Here is a 17,586-nt window from a genome sequence, read left to right as displayed (position 1 = left end):
TTACGTTTTAGCAACAAAAACAGACAGACTCTAACTCTCGGCAAGAAAGCAAAAAAAGCACATTCTCCAAAATGTCAAACTATTCCTTTAAGTGTGTGTTTGTATACATACCTCCAGTTGTGTGTCTCTCTGTGTCAGCAGGTTTTGGATCTGTTTGGCCATAGAGGTGAACACCAGCTGAAAGTCTGCACCTTCAACCTCTACCAGCTCTTCCCACCTCAGCGGCAGCACCATGCGAGGATCCTGAGTCACCTGCAGCAAGGACAGTTTCTCAGGTCACATGATAAGATCAATGTGCTTCTGGGAAACCTGACACGAAAATGGCAGATCTTGGGACAAACAATCCAGGCAGTGTGAAGGCTGTGTGAATACCAAGCGGCGATGCATCTGTTTATAAAAGGAAAAAAAAAAAACTTTTCTCACATTTATTTGGGAGTATAACTGTTAGGGAAGAGTGTCCGAAAATGTGTGACTAATGCATGCAAAACTAATGATTATGTAGACAGGTTTGAAATGTCCTCGGGTGGAAGGCATATGAACAGCAAGCAGGGGGTGCATCCATCCACACAGGAAGAGCACCTCTCCCCGCTATGATTTATGAGGCTGAGAAACCTGGCACAAAAAGGGCTGCTGGGCAACATGCTGTTACTGTAATTCAGACACACTGACATGCAACATGCTGTTTGTGTAATGCCGGCAATTATTCACGGGGGGCATTCTTAAAAGAGTACAATTTGGCATTTAGGCTGTATTGAAGAGGACGGCGGAGAATGACAGGAAAAAGATGAAGGAGAGAGGATGATGTGACAGAGGTGGAGAGGTGCAGGATTCATCCTATGGTGGCAGCAAGGAGCACCCAGAGGTCCTTATAAGGCTGCCGGCAGAATAACAAGTAACTCATTTTCACGCTTACTTGAAGCGCCAGCAGAAGGTGTATTAGTTTCACTCTCTCTGCCTACAGGCCAGACAGTGAAGAAATTCTTTGCTCAATCTTATTTTGGGAAAAAAATCCTCATAAAGGTCCTCTGGATAATATCTCCTCATACTAACGGTCAGTCACTGAATGCCTTTTATATTTGGGGTGGGGGGGGGTGGGGGGGGGGATATATGATTTGATTTGAGCACTTGAACCAACCTGCTGGATACAGCTGGCAATGGCTGCCTGGGTCTCAATGTCCAGAGACTGGATCTGCTGAATAAACGCCTCCTTCTCCTCACACTGCAGACACAGAGGGATGACATGGATTCAGAGGTGTGTGTGTGTGTGTGGGTGTGTGTGTGTGTGTGTGTGTGTGTGTGTGTGTAGAGTTGAAACAATTAGTCAATTGACAGAAAATTAATCTGCAGCTATTTTGATAATAACATAATCCTAATTAAAGTTCTACTGTCATGAACTGAAGTGTTGGATACGTAAAAAAAAAAGCTAGGGATCACCTTATTAGGATTTATTCTTTGGGGACTCTTTATCCATCCAATTATTATTTAAATTATTTACAATTAGACCAAAATACTGGTCCGTCCAGGTTCAGTAACACAATACAGGTGTCATTATCAACCATCAAAAAGTGTGATGGTCATGTGAGTGTGTGATCACCTGCACAGCACATCCTAGTAAGAGCAGAAGCAGTCGCCTGAGCTCTTCCACGGCTGCCTCTGAGGACACAGAAATAACTGTCATCATCATCATCACTATCATCATCTCCACCCCCCCCCCCACCCACCCCCCCACCCCCCACCCCCCACCAACACCATCCTCTGCTATCCCCTTAATGTGTCTCGCAGACAGCAGAGATATGGACTCATATATAAAGTATAATTACTTTCTTGCTGTTGAAAGATATGGCACTGATAGGATTGTGTGGTTATCTTGTACCTGTTATGGGGTCCTGCCCCAGAATAGCAATGTTTGGGAGAGGCATCAGTATCAACTGCTGCAGGTCCTCCTGATGAGCAGAATAAGAGTAAAGAGTTAAAAAAAAAAAAAAAACTTGAGTGATCGGCCGGCCCGACCTGTCTTTCTGTCTGGCCACAGTGAGCCTAGATAAACAACAACAGAAAGACTTTCCACCAGCCTCCTGCAGTTTGTGATGTAAACAAAGAGCTGATATCTGATAAGAGTGACTTTTCGTTCGTCCTTCCAGGTCAAGGAGGCTTTATATTAGATTCTATATTTTTCAGTAGAGCTCATTCTCAGTATTCTCGAGACATAATAGAAACTTTAAAAAAGATATGATGATTGAATAACACTCTTGTAACAAAATCCCTGATTTTATTGTTCCCCTTGTGGTTATGGATATGCATATTATGGGTAATGTGACAGCAATGTCGGCACGGCACATTAACAATGTACAGAGCATAACCAGAACCCATTACCAGCAACAAACCAAAGATTACTGCAGCTAACAAATGATTTACTAGAGCCTGACCGCTACATTACTCTGGCTTTTATTACTGGATGTTTTTAGCTGGTCACAGATGTATCAGTATTGGTCTGTTAGCTGATAACTATTGCAGAAGAGAAATGCCAACAGCATGATGAAATTTATGAAAATCTTGTCTGCTTTTTGTTTGTCTGCCACAGTTTATTGTAAAACTGTAAAATGTCCAAATTATTAAAGAATTGGTCACAATTCTTTAATAATAAAATGTATTAAAGAATAGACAGAGCATCCTGAGTTGAAGACACTAATCACATAATTGCAATGTACCTGGTTCAAGTCTGACTGGATACTTTTGTCATGTCATCGCTCCTCTCCTCTCACCTCTACACTGCCACTACCAAAGAAAATGCATATACTTAAACCTGGTCCGGATTAGACCAGCTTTACTGGAGCATTCACTGAGTGGGCAGTTTTATAACTCAACATGAGACGTTTTACTTTATCAGGAGCACAGTCAATGTGTTGTATTAAAAAAATACATTTCATTCAAATTCATTCATGCAACTTCAATCAACCGAACATTTTGTAAATTAGATCTCATCCACACATCCTGGGTCTAAACTGCCAAACAGGAAGTGAGCGCTTCCAATGGGTTTTGTAGTAGTGGGAACTCAGACTGTACCATGTTGACTGGAGTACAGAGGAAGGTTTTCATGGCTTCAGGAAATAGTCTCTTTTAAGTACTCTAAATGACTTATGTTGTTAACATTTTTATGTTGGGACAATTATAACACTGGTAGGAAATTAGTATTTTTGTTTGTTATGTACTGGTTTGATGTAACGATGACGGCAGGCATGCATGACACTGTATCATCTCACCTGAGGGTTTTGTTTTTAATACTGAAATGCTACTTTTGTTTCGGAATGAAAAACTGAATTAATGAAAAATAGTATTAACTAAAGCAAATATATCTTAAAGTTAAGTATCAAAATAAGCTCTTGAATCTGGATGTTTCTATAGTGCTGTGCTAGAAAGCCTTTACAATGTATAAAGAGTAAAAGTGGTGATTCAGGTCTCCAACACTGCTTGTTTCAGCGAGTTGTATTCCCTGCTTCGAGATCTTGGACAAATCTCCTGGCAGATTCTAAATGACGTTTAATCAAGCTGGATGGCAGACGCCACCAACATCCCTGGTTCCAGAAACCTGGCTTTTCTGGCAGCAAATACAAGTATTTGTCATGTGGACCTGCAGTGCTTTGCTCCTCCTACATTACCATCTAGTGCAATCAGACAGATGACTTTGCTAAAAGAATTTCAGCAAAGTCATCTGACTGATACTTTATTACTTTACTTACTAGATCCTCAAACAATATCTCTGTTAATTAAAAATGTTTCTGTCAAAGAGCCACATTCTGATGTTGGCTAGCTCCTCTCCCAACTGCTCTGAAAGCCTGCTTACATCCTCCTGCAATCCATCGGAGAAAAATCACCAGAAGAAAGTCACAATTACAACTCTCTCTTACTTTAATTTATAAACTGTATACAGTGAGAAAGGCAATGTATCAAGAGGCAGGCACTTTCTTCTGCAACTCCATCATGTGTGAGCTTGGCATTAGAAGCCATGTGCAGCCAAGCGGAAGTTTGTGCTCCTTCAGGGCATGTAGGATATTATCCACTGCAGCTCTGTGTTGGTCATTGCTCAGCTCATGGTTCACAATGCCAAACAGACTTCTGCAAGAGATTAGAGTAGAAATCATATAGTATCTGTTTGTTGTTGTTGTTGTTGTTGTTGTTGTTGTTGTTGGCATGCTAAGGTCCTCGAATCACACAGATAAAACACTTAATGGGTTGGTGTTTGCTCAAACCTGTCCTGCACTATATTTTATACATCATCATTTGGTGCCGTGATACAACCTGCAGAGATTAACAATATGAGTTGTACTTGTTGTTGTTATAATTTTCAGATAAAGTTTCTCTCAAGGTTCATGTATTTTTCCAGTGACATCATAGCAATGAATAGGAAATTAGCCTTTATCCCTCAGTGAGTCTGCCTCTGAAAATAATCTACTGTTATATAAAGTAGTCCTGAATTTGGAATAATATTTGTCATCAAGCTGCTGGCTGCAGCGCTGAAGCGAATTAAAATCCATCTGCAACATTAGCTTTCCCAAATTCTATCTTTCTATCAATAATTCAACTTTATGTTGTTTGGATTGGTGCTTGTTTTGATTTTCAGTTCTTCAGTTGGCTGTCTCTCTTTTTCTTTATCTTTTCTTTGCCTTTATTCACATGTGCAAACCAGATTTCATCTCTATATTTTTATGTTAATTCAAAAATAATTTATTGGATTTTCAGTAGCCTTAGAATTATTCGTTTTTTTGAGAACAAAGATCTTTAAATGTAGAGGCTCAATAAATTAGAAGGCAAGAGAAATTAACATTTAGATTTCCATTAACACACAGATGAATACCAAGTGTCACCAGTCAGAGACATGGATTGGAATACAATAAAATACAATATAATGGAACACACCAGAATAGAATAAAATAGAAAATTATAGAACAAAACACAACAAAACATAATACAACACAAAATTTAACAAAACAAACAGGAGGGGATAGAAAAAAATATAACAGAACAACAACAAAAAAGAATAGAACAGAATAAACAGGTTAGGATATTAATAGAACAGAAAATAATAGAATGGAACATAATTGAAAAAATAGAATAGAAAAAAATGGCATAGAACAAACAGAATAATATAGAATAGATAGAACAGAACATATAGAATAGACCAAAATAGACCAGAATACAACAAATAGATTAGAACCTAATAAAATAGATTAGAACAAACAAAATAGAATAGAACAACAGAATAGAACAAACAGGACACCATAGAATAGAATGGAAATAGAATAGAATAGAATGGAAATAGAATAGAATAGAACCAACAGGATAGGATAGAATAGAACAGAATTGACATATAGAATAGAATACAACAAACAAACTCAACTAGAATACCACCAATAGAATGGATTAGAGCGAGAAGAGAAGTTGACAAACAACAGAGTGGAATAAAATAGAACAGAACAGTATGAAAAATAATACTGTAGCCCAAACAGATCAGAGTACAATAGGAACTGCCACATAGTGTGTTTAAATGGCACATGCCTGTATAATCTACAATAGCTCACTATCCGTATTATCTCTATCTCTTATTATATCATAATAGAGAAGATGAGATCACAACAGAGAAAATTAAGTCCTACCAGGCAGCAGACTATTGCTGTGGCTTACACTCACCACACTCTTGTCATTGTATCTTTCGCCTCACACACACACACACACACACACACACACACACACACACACACACACAACCACAAACACACTTAAACACGTACAAAGCAAAAAAACGTCAAAAAAGGCGGCAATAAATAAAACTATGACCAATGTGGAACTTAACGTCCACAGAGACAGTGGAGCCTATTCTGAGTGCACCAGGTGAAATTGTAGTGTAACGCCGACTGATATGAGCTTCCCAATTATTGCTGGCGTCTTGTGCTGCTCTGAGCTTTCAAGGGACATTAGTGATTCACTGAAAATTAGGAAGTGAAACCTTGTAGACTTGAGTTTTTTTATATTGTGTGACAAGCTTAGCAGCGCATGTTCAGTCCACCTGACTAGTGCTTGGGGAGGTTTTCTTTTGCTGAGAACAGAAGCCTTTGAATCACTCTCCGGGGAAAGAATTGTGTCATTTCCTCCATGGCTACAGGCGCCTACAATGCACAATATGAAATACACAATACTGCTATTTGATTTTTATTCACTTTCCTTCCTCAACCCCCTAACCACGACTGCAACTAAAATATTCAGCTTCCCGCTCCTCCACTTTTTCTCACCCCATTTGCCTGATATTAAGCAGTGACACTTCTACTGAGGACGGACATTTTCTGTGTTTTATCTCTTTCTCTTTCGTGCAAATGATGAGTCACCCCCTGCATGGACTTCAAACTTACAATATCCTTAAGTAAAATATTTGTGTGTTGACACTGATAGTTGAGCTTCATCATGCCCTCTTGTTTTTACTACCTTACAGCTAGACAACTGCTTCTCCAGCCTTGCTCCTTCACCCTCTCTTCCTCACCATTTGGTGTTGCCCCGAGTTATGTTTTAGAAGGATATTTAAACTTCTTTTTACAAGTCTTTTCTATTTATAATGGACTGAGGGTCATTTCAGTCCACCCACAAAATAGCATTATACCAGTGTTTTTTTTTGTTGTGTTTTGTTTTTTTTGGCTGGAAATGCTACAGAAAGCGAACAAAGCTATTCAAGACATTTTTCGAAGAAACCCCCCCCCCCCATCTCAGACGGAGCTCAACCCATGTGTAGTGTGTGTCTCTGCCTCAGTATTACCTTGCCTTACAGCTGAGATATTAATGCCAGAGTTTGGCAAGGTATCAAAATATCCAATTAAGCTTTGTTGAGGTTTTACTTACACAGTCTTTCAAGTCTGAGAGTCGCTTTTACACTTCTTTATACGAATAAAACAAAACATATATGACATGTTAATTATTTTTTGTCAGAGTCAGGCTAACTGTTTCCCTCTGTATTCAATCTACACGCAAAGCTAAGCTAGCTGATTGCTGGGTGTAGCTTAATAATTTCAACATAATATCAATGCTCTCATTTATGCAAGAAAGTAAATAAGCCCAGATGTTAAAAAATGTCCTTCAAGTGTGTTTAACAAGTTCAATTAAAAAAGAAAAGGAAAATGAGTAACGTCAAAATTGTTCTGACTTTTTACAACATGATAGATGGCAATGTTTTCTCTGCTCCCACAGAGACGGGTGTTAGGCTAACGGCTAACGGAACTACTAGTACACACATTGCTGTACCTTTACTCAGCCACTGCTAGAATAGGCAGACAGCTTGATGAGTTAAACCTTTGTGTTGTGTTTGGTCAAAATTGTATAACGTGTCTCATACGACGACTTGCCTGCATTCATCAACACTTGTCTTTGAGTTTGAATGAAGTGTATTTTAAAACGCCTTACAGCCCATTGGTGTCTAGACGAAAAGGAAAGCCAATTGTGGGTTGTACTCATTCAATCACACAATATAGCAGTGGTCGTTGGAGACACACCTGGCGGAGATCTGCACTCTACTGAGGGCACCTTTCTAGTTGATTAATTGGCCACTTGATGTCAGCACAACGAGCTGTAAACACAACACAGACAGGTGATCTGTGTTAGCAGTCGCCTATATATCCAGCAGACAATCGTGTTTCTGTCTACCTGATAAATGAAAGTCCAATATACAATCTTCCTTTAGCTCTGTTTTTGTCTTCAACACATCCTGGGAAAAATGTTTTTCTCTTTTTTTTCTCTTTCTGTTGATTTTCAGAGCATCAGTCCAGATTTTGCTCCTGATTATCTCATACCTTGATTTTAACCTCCGCCCCCCCTGTAACTCTCCCCTACCTGGTAGAAGGCTCTGATGTGTCGATTTAAAATAGAAAAGTTCTGAACTCTCAGCATGTGATCATCTCTCTCGCTGTCGTACAGCTGCTCCACCTTGGGGTTGGGGTCTCTGGGACAAACACAGAAAAGATACAACAGTGTATTTAAAGCAGCTTGATCAAACGGCCCAGCGCCACGATTCTCCAAATGAGAAATTCTCATGCAACGGTGCATTTAAGCAGAGTGAATACAATTTTAATGAGCCTGAGAAGCAGGCTATGGGAATCCACATGCAATTATTTGTTGAAATAACATGGCTTAGGTCAGGCCAAATTAATCAGCTGGTCGACAAATACTGACTCACATCTTGTCTGTTGAGAGAGAAAAGGTTTGCTACAGATAAGGAATTCAGTGGAGAGGGCTAACAGGGTGGCACGTGTGCAGAACTTCATTTCATGATAGGTAGAGGACCTACATTTATTTATTTATTTATTATCTAACACAATGTGAGGTTACAAAAGAGAATGTAATGCTTGTTACTCAAATCCCATCCAAGTAAAGAACAGAACTAAGAATCTACAGCTGTTAGCAGCTTTGAGAGGCTGTACTGAGCTAAAAGCTAATGCTAGCATGCTAATGAGCAATAAACACAAAGGTAATGTCGTTCGGTGTGAAGGTATTTGGACATAACAGAACAGAATTGGACTATATATATTGTATATATATTTATTTGTATTTATTTCTGTTGTTTTGTTTATTTCAACATTAACATTTTCCCAAAATGGCTGTTTTGCTTTTTAAATCAAGCTCAAATGGGCCTCTTGCATCACAGATTGATTCAGAAATGCCGTCCCTTGTCCTGTAGTCTGTATTATGGCTGCAAGGCAAGGAAGTAAGAAAATCTTGATCAATCTTACATGATCCTCATGATCTCATTGAGGAATATCCCATTGGTCAGCCTCATGTAACGAACCCGGGCACTTTGGGAAATTGAGTTTACTTCCATGTACTGGCTGTAGAGCGGCACGCCGTCCTCCCTCTCCACCATCTTCTCAAACAGCTGAACCTGCAAGAGACAGGGAAGGATTATGTTGTGTGTGTGTGTGTGTGTGTGTGTGTGTGTGTGTGTGTGTGTGTGTGTGTATGTGTGTGTGTGTGTGTGTGTGTGTGTGTGTACCAGGAGGTCGACAAAGACAAGGAAGACAGACAGTAGCAGAAAGAAGGTACTGAGAGAGAGAGAGAGAGAGAGAGAGAGAGAGAGAGAGAGAGAGAGAGAGAGAGAGAGAGAGAGAGAGAGAGAGACAAGGAGAGAGATGGAGAGGTGCAAACATTTTCACACAGGAAGCCACTTGAGTCGGTGCACCTGTCTGGACAGGTGGGATCTGTGCTCTCACACTGGGAAGCACTTCACAGTGACAGGCAGCCAAGCAGGACGGCAGCCAAGGTCTCTCTCTCTATCTGCTAAGAAGAGCTGTGCCAATGCAAACTGCAATATAATGAGGTTTATTCCCACCTGCACCTTCTAAAAACTGCACTGTCGGTAAACAGAGTAACAAGCTTGAGTTGGTTCAGCTGATAAGGTGAGGCAGAGCAGCCAGGGACCCTGTGTGACAGGGTAAACAGGGCGGCAGCGGTTGTCCTTCGACATATCATGTCAGTGAATGACCGCACTGCTGAAGAGCCCTTGAGCAAGTATTAAAGCTCCCCCAGCTGCAGGCATCCTGTTGCGCCTGACCTGTGACCCCCCTCTTCGGAGGAGGGCCACAATTAACAGAACCTCCCCACAAGGCTCAGCACAGTATTACATGATATTGTACTGTTCATTGACCAGAATGACGGGGAATATCCCCTTTGGCTGATTGGTTTCCCGTGTGGAAAACCCAGCTGGAAATCCAGTCCGTTACAGGTGCAACAAATCCTCAACTGATTTTAAGTGACTGTATTCTCTTACGTACACAAAATAACTTATTAGCAAACCAGAAACAGCCCAAGGACACGGAAGTATCGAGGCTTTAGAGGCAAAAAAAAAAAACGGCTGGTCAACAAGAGGCAAGGGAAGCTGCCAAAAGGAGAAGTAGGGTGCTTGTTTTGCTGTATACAACAGCCAGAAAGCAATATGCCATTTGTTGCTGTTTATTCAACTCTTACTTTTATAGCTATTTGAGTGAATAGAACTGGAAAGCGGGCTGCTCTGAAAGATACAATGTCATAAGTATTTGTGACTGGAAATAACAGTGGAGCACCGTTCATTGTCCAAGGCGGATTTCGACACAGTTTCCACACAATCGGCCTGTTTTATTTTCCTCTCTGCCTCTCGAAATGATGACCTTTTTCTCTAACTGGAAGTGATAAATGATAAATGACGTACCCATTGCGCCAACGCACTTTCCATGAATTCTTCTATTATCTCCATAATGTTAGAGTCCATCGTGTTACGAGGGCTGTGTAACACTACAGAAGAAAGCTAATTAAAAATATTATCAACACTATGTATGTAATGAATCAAATACAGAGAAGCCATCGTTCGTCAAGTGAAGTAGTTTGACATTTCTGCGGCCCTTCCCCTCCCTTCAGCTCGCTGTCTCTTCCTCTCTGACTGTGTGACAGTTAGTTTCATTGCAAAACCACACCGGAATTTTCAGAAGGCACATGCTGCGTTTTTTTTTTTTTTTTTTTTGAGCCGACATCTTCACACGCCCTCCACACATTGGCTAACCTACACAGAGATCTTTAAATATACTATGTGACTGACGATATACAAAAAAAAATCATAAAAACGCGCGTTGGGTTTTGTGAGACAGATAATCTGGATTTGAACGCTGGAGAATTGGGCCTCATTTTTTCTGTTGTGCGCTTTAAACAATATGACAGCAGACCTAATTTAGTATACTGGACACATTTTGAATGAATGTCATCTGTATGTACAACCGGCTGTATGGAAATGTTTACTTCTGTATTATTTCTGGTCAATAACTTGATGTTCTCCGGTGAAAATGACGAAGGTTTAGACTGGAGTTATTACCTTGAAGTTGTAGTGCTGCCATTAGTGTTCCATTTCCACACAACATTCAAGCCAGATTCAAGCACTGTGCAACAGCGAACTCCGGTGGTGTCACATGAAAGTTCCTCGTTGTCCATTTTAAAAGTGATGTATTACATCATTAGTTCTATAACAAAATCACGAGAGGGAAGTGTAACCAAGCAGCCCGTCTTTAATGTAGGTGCTGCACTTCTTGTGCAGTGAACGTTATTTTAAGAAATGATCGCTGTGTCTGCAGTACAATATGCGTCATTTTGTAGAGAGTCCTTCTAGCTGTGACGTGGATTTGTTGTTGTCATATAAACATTCTTTCTCAATATCGAACTATCTGATTTATCTTTGATGGTATACGCGCAATAGTGTGGACTCCTTTGTATGTACACAAGTTCACTTAATTACTAGGAATTTGTAGAATTGCCGAAAATGTTTAATATTGTGTTTGTTTTCTGTTTTTAATGCATAGTCATTAATTCATTAAAGAAATAATTTGGGATTTGTAAAGGCTATTCACTTTGTAATATTAATTATACAAGGAAACTACTATACGTAACCTTTTACTTCCCCTTGTGCTACTGTAATATAAATAATTGAATTGTTTTGAAGGACATGACGAAGACTAAAACCACATTTTCTAATTATGCATGTCTTTCTGCAACCACTGAAAGCATATGTATCTGCTAAAATAAAACATTCACTGACCTTATTCTGTGATAGAGTTTTATTTAAGGAAAATGAGCACATGGTGGATAGCTAGGACAGATCACAATGCTATTCTTTGCAAATAAAAAGCATTTGAAAAATGTTTTTTGCTTTCCAAAATAACTTCCAACATCTTGTATCAGTGTGCTTTGTCTGTCCCTGAATGACGGCGTGTGTGCTGATACTGCTTGTGCAGCAGTTCTGGGATTAACCACATCAGGATTATCAGATTGTTTCTGAGCTGCCAGAATAGACAAGATGACAGCTTCATATAGGGCACCACACTCACACACACACTTAATCCAACTCTCCCGACTGAACTCAGATAACCCATACTCGGGGAAATTCGCTCCTCTATTATATTACTTATTGTACAAATGGAAGCCAACGCTACAAAGCAGTCAAAAACTTCTACCTTTAATATATAATTCATGTGCCATTTTAACAGGTTCTTAAGCATTTCATTGCAGTTTAGTACAAACTCTACAGCCGTGAGATGAATAATACAGTGCTCATGGGATGAACTTCAGCATCATGTGATGGCTTTTCCAGCTTTGAGCCAAATGTCAAAACGTGTTAAATACGTGTCATTGTGTGTGTGAACGCTACACCCCTTTTAACTGAATGCACTCTCTTCTAGTTACAATAAAAAGTACTACACTTCTCCTCGCCAGGTTCTCTGATGGTTACACATTCATGAGGTCCTTCACAGAGGAGATGTTTTGGTGTCTGTGCAGAGCCTGATAAGATTCCCTACTTATTGCCTTGTTTTGGCCATGTGCGAGGGAGTTGCGGCGAAGGTGTTTTACCCGCCACCTGCCAATTCACACAACCAAGAAACTATCCCTTCCCCCTCAGCTCAACATTTGTTCCCCTCTAACTGGCAGGAGTAGGGGGCGCATCCTTCTCATCTTTCTCGACGTCTGCAGCCTCAGAGGACCCCTCGGCAGCGTTGGGGTCAACCTGCCCAAACTTTAGGATGGTGAGGGCATTGGTTTTGAGGTCCTCAATGGTTTCTTTCACACCCTTCTCCAGGAGATAACCCTCGCTGTCGCCCTCTGGGTCCTCCAGAACCATGGCTGTTTCCACAGCCGTCTGCAGGTACCGCAGGCTCAGAAGCACTGACAGCTGGACAGAAAGAAGCAATAAAAATGATGTAAAAACTGCATCTCATTTGGTGAAGGTCTGCTCACAGAAACTAAGCATCAACTTTCTGTCTCTCATGTTATAACACAGATTTATTGACATTGATATCATAAAAAGGAAGTCTTGACATTTTCTGGCTGCAAATATATTTAAGTCATGATAACTACATATTTGTACATATTGCTCTTAACTATGCAGCATTTTTTTCATAAGTGCAGGATGTTGTCAGTTTAAGCCACTTCAAACACAAATTTCTATATGGCCAATAAAGTCATTTTCTAATTTTGATTCTAATTCAGTAGAGATCCTGATTCATTTTGACTATGGAAGAATCAACATAATCATATCAATGATTATGATTATGTTGTTTTTTTAAAAGGTCAATAATAACCCACTCCAATAATTTTCATACTGTCCCTTACACAAAATGGGTTCACATCCCCAAACGTTGAGAGTGAACCCTGCTTCTGTGTGACAAAGTCAGTGCATAACAACATCTCTTCAGTTTTATCTCATGCATCCTCTTCCCCCTTTTGTTTGGTCTTTGGGCTATACACTAAATCAGTTTGTGCTTGAAAATCAGACATTAACCACAACTCAGCTTGAGGCCTCATTAACTCTCGGCATGGCAGCCATCTGTTGCCATCATGGACCACTAGAAAAAACACCATGCTGAGCCTCTGCATTTAAAAGTATGGATTGTTTGTTTAGCTGTAGGCGGTGTGTAATGATGCACTGTTAAACATGTGCATGAGTGTCCTGCTCCAGCCGGAGGTCTTGTTTGAGAGTGCGCTGTCAATACTGGTATTTGGCAAAGGAGTGAAAGTACATGTTTGAATAAAACACAGAAATCAATGTGTGTCAGTGAGGTTTTCTTTCAGGTGCTTTTCATGGCAGCCATATTATTAAAACATTTTTGTATGTGTGTGTCTGTAATTCTGTCCCACACTGCGACAGTTAAATAAACGCTCTGTGACTTCACCACAGATGACTGAATAACTGTGTGTGTTTATGTTCATGCCATCATGCATCCCACCTGTATGAAGATGACTGACACCACACCAGGACCAGTTGAGTTCATCAGCTCCATGTAGTAGTCGGTCAGCGCCTGCCTACAGCCGCGGCTGTACAGGTTGAGTTCCTCTGATTGGTAATCGTAGTTGAAGTGGGCGTTGTTATCCGTCAGGTGGTACCGCAGGCAGGGGCGAGGGGAGGTGGGGTTACAGCAGCTGAACGGAACGCCATCCAACAGGTAACGGCCGTCCACGTTACTCCGGATACGACTGGAGACAGAGGAGGGAGGGACATTGAGAGGATAGATAATGGAAACAGATTGGAAGAGTAGGAGGAGAGGGATGTTAAAGGCCTGACTTTTAGCTCAATACACACTTAGCATTAGTGAGAAATGAGCAGCCCCTCTCTTCAAGTGTCATCACGTCATTACCTTTCTGCTCACTCATTCCTTTTCACTCATTTAATCTTTGACCAACCTTTCTTTGCTTGCTTCATGACCAACCTTTCCATCCATTTCTGTCATTCTCTTCCAAAGTAAAGGCCAGATCTATTTTTATTACACTCTCCCTCCACTTTAAAATCATTCTCTTTCTCCCTCCATCCCCTCTATATTATTCTTTGACCTTTTTGGATGTGAAGTCTATTTATCTGTCATTCATCTAGGTTTTCCTTCTCTTCCCTGCAAACCCCTCATCAGTCCAGTTTCTTTTCTTTCATCCAGCCACCAGCTTGCATCTCATAACTTGCTCCCTGTATTGTGATTCACTCACTCCTTGACGTCCTTGGAGGTGAAGTCCAAGTATCTGTTGCTGACCCACTGAACTTCAAACCAATCCTTGAAGTTGTTGTTACCACAACAGAGAAACTCCATCTGCAGACGATCAATGGTTTCTTTCTGAAAACAGCGGCCTGGCACGTCTGTGTCCTTGTAGAACCGAATGCCATTCCTCAGGCCGACCTGACAGTGGAGAGAGAGAGGAGAAAAGGAGAAAGAAGCGTGTGCTTTATCGGATGTTTTCAACAATGGTTTTACTGTACTGTATGTCAAAGATGAAGCTGCTTTTTGTTTATATCTGTTGAAAACAGACATTAAACAAGGGTGAGAGCTTTAATTCTTCACTATATTTTATAAATTATATTTATTATATAAATTTGAAATGACCAGACAATGGTGAATGTTTTCTGTTATACTGATAAATGCACACTGTTTGGTTCTGTTCTATTTTTTATTTTATTTTTATTTTCGTCAGTACTTAACCCCTTAAACACTTCCATTTTCATCTTTTATTTTAGCTAGTTTGCTGTCTCTCTCATTCACTGTAGCTCAGGTGGGAGCAGGTTTCATTTTGTGTTTTGCTTGAGGATCAGAAAACACCATCTTATTATGGGACAGACATCTAGTGACACCTCCTCTACCTCTTGATCTGTCACAATCATTATAGTGACCCCACCTTCAGGGACTCCTCCAGGCTTCCCTGCAGGGCGTAGCTGAGCACAACTACAGCAAAGAGAAGACAACAGAGCACTGCCGATACAGCGAACCAAGCCAGCAGGGGAACTTTCCAACGGGGGAAGCGGGTCGGGTCCAAGGAGTCCTGACACACACGACTGGCTACCCAGTTGGTGCCGATGGAGGCCAGGCCCACCATCATCAGGATGTTGGGCACTACGTGGATCTCTGTGTTGTCCATCACCTTAAGAAAGCAAAAGCACAGTCAAAGACAATTCTAGCCACAAGAGCAGCAGCCAACTGCAGGTCACTTTGTCATTTCCTCTAAACACTTTAGCAGGTAATAATCCTGCATTCAATTAGCCTTATCTATTCAGCCAAGAGCTTCAATTAGCTGCTGATATGCTTTATGCAAAGGCTACTATGGCAATATGATGACAAATTTAATTCATTGCCCTTGTTACAGCAAAAGCCAATTATAGACTGAGTTTATTATTGGCTGAGTTTTCATAGCCTGTCAGCCATATAGTGCCTTGGCCCCATTGTTGTTTTAAGATTATTAAAAAACTAATTCTGTAACATAATCATTCTGTAATATCTATCCAGCCATATGTCAGTTCAGGACAATAACATCAGCCTCTGGCTGTGGAATAATAAAGTGCAAAACAAACTGTCTAAATTATATATGTGCGTATAAGTACTTTGCTACACAACCAAGAGATTATGGAATATGTTGTTGGAGATCAATAACTATCTGAAGGCGTGTGTTCATGGCCTGCAGCTTTCCTGTGCAGCCCTGTGCAACTGGATATCACTGCATGCAACCTATCCAAATCAATCAGTGATCAATCCGGCATAATGACAGCTGGTGGAGGCCATGACCTTCACCTGCTGGTCACGTTACCTAAATTCAATACACATTGAACCCCAATGACTTTGGAAACAAATGTTGATTTTTATAACAGCATTTGATAACACAATGTCCTCACGACTTAACATGCATGAGTGTGCCTGAGTGTCACTGTGTGCATGTTTACACTGATATTGTGTGTGCTGCGTGTTTGCATTTGTGGATTAAACTGAAGAGCTAAGTTTAAATAAAAGTCACTGATAAGCGGCAGCACAGCAGACTCAGTAAACAACCACAATGAAAAGACAAAAGTCTGAGCATATAAACCTATGTTTGTGTAACTTTAGATTAATTCAATCCAGTGTTTTTAAGCTTGTTTTTTTAGTTGACATTGCAATCATCTGTGTGCATATGAGTGTATTTCCCTCTCTCTACCTCGGCCCTACGGAGCAACTCTGTCTTGAGGTAAGCCCCCAGACAAAAGATGACGCCCCCCCACAACACTGCCATCCAGGACAGCAGCCACAGGCCCTGGGCCAGATGCACCCGCCGCTGCTGGGTGAACTTTATCTTCAGCAGCACCATGGCTCACTACCATGCACCGATCAACGCAAAGACAGAAGAGAAGAGGAGAAAGAGAAGAAGAGTTCAGTCAATTGTGGTCAAAAATTGAGTGTCAATCCAGAGGAGGCCAGCTGCATGTAAAGAGGTCACAAGAGGGTGTTGCAGAAACACAGGGGTCGCTGTAGGCCTTGCGCTTGTTGTTTGGTGAGTTATTAGCCAGTTGAGCTCATCTAAGTTGTTCCAGGTGGAGGGGATAAGCAGGTAGATCCCTCAGATGGTAAAGGACACAGTAGACCTCAGAGGATAATCCAAAAGCTTTCACTTGAATGCCGAAATTGTCCCAAAAAGATATTTTATAATCCAAATCAGTGAAGCAATACCATGGAAAATGTCAGATAATAGTAAAATAATGAATTATGGAAGATAAGAGGTATTCCTTTTTCCAGAGATGATGATTTCCCCTCAGGTTGATTGGTCACACCGCTGTTGCCCCCCCTTCAAGGTGATTCCTTCCTCTTGACGTGATGTTGTCTTCTGATGGCGCACCTCTGGGTCTGGGTCTGGGTCTGTGCATGTGCGGTGACCCCCTAAACCACTGTTCCCATGGTTGGAGGACACAGAGACTGGCCAAAGTCGAGAGTTTGGAGCCGTAATCCCCCCCAACAGAGTCCCTGGGATCCTATTAAAGTCCAGAGGCCAATGGGAAAGCAGGCCAGTGTGTGATCAGCAAACTTGTTCTGATAGACACATAGTATGGGAGGGACTACTGGACTATTATGACAGGTGGACTTACCTGAAACCCATCAGCACAGGCTGGACATATGGACGCCTCGGAGACAGAGTAGATACAGCAACATCATGAGATTGTTGGAGTGTGTAAAATAAGTAAAGATGAAGTCAATCTAATTTAGGATTAACAGAGTCTCTTTAATGTAAAGTAAAAATAATACTTTGGAAAGGAGACTTGTGCTTGTATGG

The 17,586-nt window shown here is 40.9% G+C and overlaps 2 protein-coding genes across 2 annotated transcripts in view; both read right to left on the bottom strand.

Annotated features, from left to right (window-relative positions):
* Positions 1-10,422, bottom strand: part of ccdc88b (coiled-coil domain containing 88B) — a 37,254-nt gene extending 26,832 nt beyond the window's left edge. The window contains exons 1-7 of the mRNA XM_068714944.1: positions 10,214-10,422; positions 8,763-8,911; positions 7,867-7,975; positions 1,874-1,943; positions 1,595-1,653; positions 1,136-1,219; positions 112-252 (exon numbers count right to left, since the gene is read on the bottom strand). Of these exons, the coding sequence (XP_068571045.1) occupies positions 112-252; positions 1,136-1,219; positions 1,595-1,653; positions 1,874-1,943; positions 7,867-7,975; positions 8,763-8,911; positions 10,214-10,273 (672 nt within the window). The 5' untranslated portion in view covers positions 10,274-10,422. The remainder of the gene's footprint in view (positions 1-111; positions 253-1,135; positions 1,220-1,594; positions 1,654-1,873; positions 1,944-7,866; positions 7,976-8,762; positions 8,912-10,213) is intronic.
* Positions 10,423-12,460: 2,038 nt separating this feature from the next.
* On the bottom strand, positions 12,461-16,629 carry rom1b (retinal outer segment membrane protein 1b). Its single transcript, XM_068715496.1, has 5 exons — positions 16,480-16,629; positions 15,196-15,438; positions 14,515-14,702; positions 13,767-14,013; positions 12,461-12,712 (listed from the first exon to the last, which is right to left on the bottom strand). The coding sequence occupies exons 1-5, from the start codon at positions 16,627-16,629 to the stop codon at positions 12,461-12,463; spliced, it is 1,080 nt and encodes a 359-aa protein (XP_068571597.1).
* Between the last annotated feature and the right edge of the window lie 957 nt (positions 16,630-17,586).

The sequence above is a fragment of the Cebidichthys violaceus genome, unplaced genomic scaffold (assembly GCF_023349555.1).
Source record: "Cebidichthys violaceus isolate CVI_PGR_0920_01 unplaced genomic scaffold, fCebVio1.0.p SCAF_2, whole genome shotgun sequence".
NCBI classification, from domain to species: domain Eukaryota; kingdom Metazoa; phylum Chordata; class Actinopteri; order Perciformes; family Stichaeidae; genus Cebidichthys; species Cebidichthys violaceus.
Note: the sequence above shows the minus strand (reverse complement) of the source record. Positions and strands in the feature narration are given on the sequence as shown.

Excerpts from the sequence above, each read along its gene's own strand:
- rom1b (XM_068715496.1), bottom strand. The coding sequence starts at position 16,629 with ATGGTGCTGCTGAAGATAAAGTTCACCCAGCAGCGGCGGGTGCATCTG. Across the intron at positions 15,439-16,479 it reads AGTTGCTCCGTAGGGCCGAG|GTGATGGACAACACAGAGAT; the intron begins GTAGAGAGAGGG and ends TGCTTTCTTAAG. Across the intron at positions 12,713-13,766 it reads TGTCAGTCATCTTCATACAG|CTGTCAGTGCTTCTGAGCCT; the intron begins GTGGGATGCATG and ends CTTTCTGTCCAG.